General features: G+C 48.7%; 1 protein-coding gene across 3 annotated transcripts in view; it reads left to right on the forward strand.

Moving 5' to 3' along the window:
* Window positions 1-7,194, forward strand: part of parvaa (parvin, alpha a) — a 112,192-nt gene extending 104,998 nt beyond the window's left edge. Inside the window, exons 13-14 of one of the 3 annotated variants that reach the window (XM_070899472.1) lie at window positions 1,393-1,463; window positions 3,620-7,194. In XM_070899472.1, the coding sequence (XP_070755573.1) occupies window positions 1,393-1,421 (29 nt within the window). In that variant the 3' untranslated portion in view covers window positions 1,422-1,463; window positions 3,620-7,194. The remainder of the gene's footprint in view (window positions 1-1,392; window positions 1,464-3,619) is intronic. The other 2 variants (XM_070899473.1, XM_070899471.1) reach the window with 2 other exon arrangements.
* Window positions 7,195-7,972: the final 778 nt, after the last annotated feature.

The following is a 7,972-nucleotide window of genomic DNA, read 5'->3' on the forward strand; positions in this document are numbered from 1 at the left end:
CCCCTGAAAGATTTGGATCACAGGTCACACACAGGCACCCTAGGTATTGTGTTAAGGAGCGATAGTTCAAATATAGTCAAATACAACACACAATCAGGATAAACATAGTAGACATATGACCATAACAAATGGCTGGTACTAGTCCCGATCAGGCAGACGACTGGTGGCATGAACAGTTCTTATCTTCACCGTCTAGATCTTTTATTCTCTTTTTAGGGGTGGGCTTGGTGTAGGATATGGACAGGACCATTTAACCTATGAGATGTCAGGTTCTTTCAACTCTTGGGTAAAAACCCCTCCTCTTCCTATGAGATCACACCTTCTCTTGGACAGTTTATTATCTTAAGGTTCCTTGCTAGACCTCTTATCAAGGCCTGCTTTTTGCATTGTGCCCTTGTAACTCAGTTGTCTGATTTGATTGGAATCCTTCAGTGTCATCAACCTGGGAAAACTGCTGAGCTAGGGAACTCGACTATTTCTTACAACCCACGATTTCTCACACCCTCCCCTGGACCCCTCGAACCCATTGAGCAGCCGACTTTCCGTGTGGTGTATTATCTGCGTAAATATTGTAGAATATGAGCCCCCCTCCCCTACCGCCACCCTGGAAATAATGTTTCAAATAACAGTAACTAACTCAAAATAAAAACAGAAAATGCTGGAAATCTCAGCGGGTTAGGCAGCATCTGTGGAGAGAGAAACAGAGTTAACATTTCAAGTCTGTGACCCTTTGTCAGAACTGGCGAATGTTTGAAATGAACAGATTCTTAAGGAGCACTGAAGGGGGGAGGGGAGGAAAGAACGAAAAGGAAGGTCTGTGATAGGGTGGAAGACAGGAGAGATTTGAGAGACGAAAGGGATGATGGGCCGACTTGAGATGGTATTGGCAGAAGTAACTAACTCGATCTGAGCTTTTCAAGCTGTTCCACCTGGGGGAATTGACACATGCCCAGTTCCCCACCCTGCAAGTATTGCTCCACTCTGGGGGACTCCTTTAAAAATATTCACACTCCAGGAACTCCTTCAAATATTGACACACTCCAGGAACCCCTTCAAATATTGACACACACTCGAGAACTCCTTCAAATATTGAGACACTCTTGAGAACCCCTGCAAATATTGTCACACTCTCGGGAATCTTTGCGATTCTGTGTGTACAGAAAATCTTTATTTCATTCATATAAAACTGCAAGAGCGACATGCACGTAAGTCAGCAAGAACAGAAATATAATTAGACAAATACAAATCTAACAATCTCGGCGATCTCCCAAGTCCCGCTTCAGTGTAACGAAGTGTTTTGGAAAGCAATACAAAGATTGATAATGAGCTGAAACATCCCTATTTTCTTGAAAGATTTTTATGAAATTTGAATTCTTTTTTTGTAATTCACAGGCATGGAATTATCTGGAAATGTCATGTGATACAACTCATTTGCTCTATTCCATATAGTACACAGAGTTCAGGTGATTACAATAACTTTTATTTATATAGCATCTCTAATGTAGTAAAACATCCCAAGGCGCTTCACAACAATTTTACAACACGTTAGATATTGACCATTGAGGGAAAGAGAGAAAAAGCATGAGAAGGAAGTGTAAAAGATGTTAAAGGCTCGGGCCCAAAGCAGCAACCAAAATACGCACGCAGATAGACACAGGTGAAGAAAAATAAAAATAAAAACAATTCAAATTACATTGTAAATAATACAATAAGGAGTATACAATAGTAAAATCAGTATAAAAAAGATTAATTATAATTAAACAAAATTAAATAATATATAACATAATTATAAATTAAGTTTAAAATTAGAAAATCAGCAATTGAAGCAAATTAAATCAGTTATTAGCTGTCGTTAAGATTGGCAAAAGAACTAGGCGAGAGATGAGGTGAATAATTTTTTTACGCAGCGAGTTGTTGTGATCTGGAACGCGCTGCCTGAAAGGGCGGTGGGAGCATATTCAATAGTAACTTTCAAAAGGGAATTGGATAAATACTTACAGAATTACACAGTATTTACAGCACAGAAACAGGCCGTTCGGCCCCACTGATCCGGGTCGGTGTTTCTGCTCCACACGAGCCTCCTCCCACCCCTCTTCATCTCATCCCATCAGCATTTCCTTCGATTTCTTTCTCCCTCATGTGTTTATCCAGATTCCCCTTAAATGCATCGATACTATTCGCCTCAACCACTCCCTGTGGCAGCAAGTTTCCTTAAAAGGAAAAAAATGTGCAGGGCTGTGGGGAAAGAACAGGGGGAGTGGGACTAATTGGATCGCTCTTTCAGAGAGGCACGATGGGCCGAATGACCTCTTTCTGTGCTGTGTGTTTCCATAATTCTAGATTCGCGGGGGAGATATTCAGGTCATTTGTGTGCCCCGTTAGCACCCCCCGCACTAATGGGATGCTAATGACTTTGCGACTGGACGTGGCGACGTTAACTACTCTCGCTAAATTCGGCGTGCGTTTAGATGTGGCAGCACTACAGCGTTGCACCTCGATCTCCTGCACTGCGCCCCACCAGCCCCCCCATGGGGTATTGCCCCCTGAAACTGCAACTGGGCGTGACAGCGTCAGATTGAGGGGGCACGTACTGGGTGGCCGACCGCTCGCAGGGCGCTGGTTAAAGGGGACGTGGGCTGCTGCTGGTCGGAAAAAATAAAACAAATTCTGCTTTTCTTGTGCACCCTGTTGCCGCTTTGGACACGAGGTCGGTGCCGCGATCGCTCAGCCTGGCGCTTTGCCCGAGTGCCGGGCTGATCGTGCGGCACCCCCGCTCCCCAGTGGTCCAGGTAGGACCCTTTCATCAATGCAAAGTTTGCAGCTTGAGCCCGTCCCTTTATTTCAGGGAAAAGCCCCTCCTACACGGCTCAAAGCGTCACGCTGCTGAGCCGTGCTCCCCCCTCCCGAGCCTTGTCCCCTCCCTCCCGTGCCTTGTCCCCCCCCTCCCGAGCCTTGTCCCCTCCCTCCCGAGCCTTGTTCCCCCCCCCTCCCGAGCCTTGTCCCCTCCCTCCCGAGCCTTGTCCCCCCCCTCCCGAGCCTTGTCCCCTCCCTCCCGAGCCTTGTCCCCCCCCCTCCCGAGCCTTGTCCCCCCCCCTCCCGAGCCTTGTCCCCCCCCCTCCCGAGCCTTGTCCCCCCCCTCCCGAGCCTTGTCCCCCCCCCCGCTCCCGAGCCTTGTCCCCCCCCCTCCCGAGCCTTGTCCCCCCCCCTCCCGTGCCTTGTCCCCTCCCGAGCCTTGTCCCCCCGTCCTGAGCCGTGTCCCCCCTCCCGACCCATGCTCCCCCCTCCCGAGCCGTGTGTGTGTGTGTGTGTGTGTCCCCCCGCCGCCCCAGAATGGAAGGGGAGCCCTTGATTTTGCGCTCCACTTCCTTTCGGCAGGAGCGCTAACCCCAATTTCTCGTGAAAGGCGGGAATTCTGCGCCTGACGCAAAGTCTCATGCCTTGCGTGTGTTATCGCCTCCAAACGGGGGCGTACCCCGAATTTTAAACTCAAATAGTTTTTATTGAGATTTTCCCCCGATTACCTCTCTCTCCGCCCAAAGGAAAACTAACCACAGCCCAAATCCAATGGAAGTGCAGCCCGGGCAGGTCGATTAATATGCGCTCACCCTTTCCTCTGTAGATTGTTACTGATGATCCCCAGGCAGTCCGAAATCACCGGCAACATCTAGGCTGGCTCGTCAAGCCTCAACATTGAACATTTAGTAAGCAGCCTGCGCTTTACAGTGAGGTGAAGTTGAAATCGCCGTGTAATTGGCCATAAACGTTGGGTGAAATGCAATCTGCAAGGTGACCTATAATGCCATGTGCTGCTAGGCATGGTGAGATAGGAGAGGGTTAATGGGGGGCGCGGGGGATAAGAGGGCCATTACTTCTGTTGAAAAACGATGGGAATGTTAAGAGGGCTGGCTCTGTTTTTATTTGCAGGACAGTGTGCTGTTCCTTTATGTGTGGATTTATGAGGACAGATCCAATGCACAAGTGGCTGACTAATCCTGCCCCAGTTATTGCTACCACGCAACCTAATAAATAGCAACTGCTGTACATCAAAGCCAATTAAAACATCAGCTTAATGATTACAGCAGCTTAATTGTACATGTCCAGAAAGACTCGGGGGAAATCTCAGAGGCCCGTCCGTCCCATTTTATTGCTGCGACCCCTTCTCAGCCAAGCCTGGCGAGGCGGAAATCTCTGAAATATATTTAGCTGAAGGTAGCAAAGACATTTTTCAAACCCGTTTTAATAATGCACAAGCCTTGCATTCGATAATTGTGGCGTATTGGGGCTTAACACAAGACATTATTCAGCACTTATGAGAAAGCAAGACCGTTGACAATAATGGAGAGTAATGAATAGCTTGGAGGGAGTTGTAACATAATTGAGAGTTTGAGATGACATTGTAAACCAGGAGAGCGAAACGTGGGAAGTTTATACGAGGCATCTGATCTGGAGATTGTTAGTGCTGTGGGCACCCGCAGGAAGGGGGGAGGAGGAATGGAGTTAGAGGAAATACAGGATGATCTCTCGCTCTCTGTCTGTCTGTTTCTCTCTAGCACTCGCTCTCCCTATCTCTCTCTTTCTGTCTCTCCATCCATCTCTCTTGCGGTCATTCTCTCCCTCTTTCTGTCTCTCGCTCTCTATGTCTGTCCCTTTCTCCCTTTCTGTTTCTCTTTCTCTATCTCTCTTTCTCTCTATCGATCCAACCCAGCCAATTACCACCCCATCAGTCTACTCTCAATCATCAGCAAAGTGATGGAAGGTGTTGCCGACACTGCCATCAAGCGGCACTTGCTCACCAATAACCTGCTCACCGCTGCCCAGTTTGGGTTCAGCCAGGACTACTCTGCTCCAGACCTCATTACAACCTCGGTTCAAACATGGACAAAAAAGCTGAATTCCAGAGGTGATGTGAGAGTGACGGCCCTTGACATCAAGGCAGCATTTGACTGAGTGAGGCATCAAGGAGCCCTAGTAAAACTGAAGTCACTGGGATTCAGGTGGAAAACTCTCAACTGGCTGGAGACATACCGAGCACAAAGGAAGATGGTTGTGATGGTTGGAGGTCAATCATCACAGCCCTAGGACGTCGCTGCAGGAGTTCCTCAGGGCAGTGTCCTTGGTCCAACTATCTTCAGCAGCTTTATCAATGACCTTCCTTCTGTCATAAGGTCAGAAGTGGGGATGTTTGCTGATGATTGCACAATGTTCAGTTCCATTCGCAACTTCTCAGATAATGGAGCAGTCCGTGCCCGCATATAGCAAGACCTGAACAACATTCAGGCTTGGGCTGATAAGTGGCAAGTAAGATTCGCACCACACAAGTGCCAGGCAATGACTATCTCCAACAACCGAGAGTCTAACCACCGCCCCTTGACATTCAACATCATTACCATTACCGAATCCCCCACCATCAACATCCTGGGGGTCACCATTGACCAGAAACTCAACCACATAAATACTGCCGCAACAAGAGCAGGTCAGAGGCTGGGTATTCTGTGGCGAGTGTCTCACCTCCTGACTCCCCAAAGCTTTTCCACCATCTACAAGGCACAAGTCAGGAGTGTGATGGAATACTCTCCACTTATCTGAATGAGTGCAGCTCCAACAACACTCAAGAAGCTTGACACTACAAATCAGCCCATTTGATTTACACCCCATCCACCACCTTAAACATTCACTCCCTCCACCACCGGCGCACCGTGGCTGCAGTGTGTACCATCTACAAGATGCACTGCAGCAACTCGCCAAGGCTTCTTCAAACCCGTGACCTCTACCATCTAGAAGGACAAGGGCAGCAGGCGCATGGGAACACCATCACCTCCACATTCCCCTCCAAGTCACACACCGCCTTGACTTGGAAATATATCGGCCGTTCCTTCAGCGTTGCCGGGTCAAAATCCTGGAACTCCTTCCCTAACAGCACTGTGAGAACACCTTCACCACACAGACTGCAGAAATTCAAGAAAAGGACTCACCACCACCTTCTCAAAGGCAATTAGGGATGGGCAATAAATGCTGGCCTTGCCAGCGACACCCATATCCCATGAACGAATAAAGATCTCTCTCTTACTCCGTCTCTATCACTATCTATCTCTGTCTCAGTCTGACTCTCTCCATCTCTCTCTATCTCAATCTGTGTCTCTCTCGCTGTCTATCTCTATCTCCGTCTCTCTCTATCTCAATTTCTCCCTCCCTCTCTCTTTCTATCTCTCTCCCTCTATCTCTGTGTATCTGTCTCCATATATCTATCTCTTTGTCTCTCCCCTCTATCTTTCTCTCCCACTCTCTCTCTATTCCTCTTTCTCCCTCCAGCTCGCTTTCTCTCCCTCTTGCTCTCCCTCTCCCGTTCTCCTCTCTCCCTCCCTCCCTCTGTCTCGCTCTAACTCCCTCTTGCCCCGTCCTCTCTCTCCCTCTATCTGTAACTCTCTCACTCTAGCTCTCCCTCTCTCCCCCCTCTCTTTCTTTCCCTTTCTGCCTCTCCCTATTTCCCTCTCCCTCTGTCTCTATTTCCTTCCCCCTCTCTCCCTCCCTATCTCCCTCTTTCTCTCCCTCTATCTTTCTGCACTGAGATCTGCGTGCTGTGCTTCGATGACAACCTGTACCTTTTTTTTAAGAAAGCAAATGTAGATATTGTATATTGGTCCGTGTTGGAACAGGGTAACTAACATGTTGCGTAAAACAAAGTCAATGAGATGGGACAGGAGGGTAAATGAGATCCCCTGATGCCCCCCTGTCCTGCCCACTGCCACTCCAGTCTGTGTTTGGACCTGTGAGGAGGAGAAAGGGTTATCATTGCTGTCGATTACAGTCTTAAAATCCCTCCTGGCAATTATGTCTAATATTGGTTTCCTTTTTAACAGTTGGAGCATGTTGTAAAATGCGGTCCCGTGCACCATCTCCCTGCCCGCGGTCAGGGACATGAGCAAGCCCAGGTTACGAGCTGTGATACAGCAGCCCACGCAGAATCCCCCAGCACTGCAGCTGCAGCAGGTTGGGTTGCTAGACTACTTCCAGCAGCCTCGGACGGTTCATATATTATTATAATAATCTTGTTAACCTGTTTGTTTTTTTAAAAATGGGCACAACCTGAATTAAATTAAATTGAGATCAAAAGGGTTTGTATGCATTAAATCTTATTACAATATGTGCTGTTGCTTTATGGTGAGTTTTGACTGTGTGTGTGTGTGTGAGCTGAATAGGGAGCTGCAGATTAAGCAGCCCCTGTTCAAGTTGAGGTGTTAATATTTGAAGCACTTGCAGTGTATTCCGAGACAGGCAGACGAATTTTGTTCTTCCGTTGTCACAATACGTAAAACCAGAAAGGAATTCTTAAAAGGACGTAAATTGCATACTTCGGGGGAGAAATTCGGCTGTTTAGTGCCACCGTTAGCACCAGAGAGGGGCGCTAAGGGGCCGCTCAACACCTCCCGCCCGAGCGCCGCGCTGTGACAGCTTGCCGTGGACTTCGCTGGTGGTTTAGGGGTGGCGCTGTCATTTAGCGCTGCGCCTAACTCTAGCCCCGCTCACTTGGTGACGTCACGGAGTGTGCAGCACCCCCCTTTTGCGATGTTTCCAATATTGACCGCACTGGCCTGCTGTAGCGCCGGGCGCTGCTCCCGACTCGGGGAAGGGATATCGCAGGGAATGAAGAGGTCAGTGTGGAGATTCACATTTTTAACAATTTACTTCCCTCTCTTACCTGTGGCAGGCAGTGGGGAGCCTCCCTTCCATTTTTTTTGCAGGTTTCACATGGTCGACCTCATCTCTGCGCTGGGCTGCCAGTATCCCAGCTCCTCAACGTGAGAAGCGCTCCCGCCCTGCGATGCCTTTAGCGCTCTAAAAGGAGTGTGCAACGCTTCCCTTAGCGCTCCCTCATGGGGCAATACAACTGAATATCCCATTTTGGGGCAGTAGACATCGCTCAGCACTAAAGTAAGCACACCAGCACCATCCCCACCTCAAAGCGGGCCATAAC

This window comes from Pristiophorus japonicus, chromosome 14 (assembly GCF_044704955.1).
Source record: "Pristiophorus japonicus isolate sPriJap1 chromosome 14, sPriJap1.hap1, whole genome shotgun sequence".
NCBI lineage: Eukaryota > Metazoa > Chordata > Chondrichthyes > Pristiophoridae > Pristiophorus > Pristiophorus japonicus.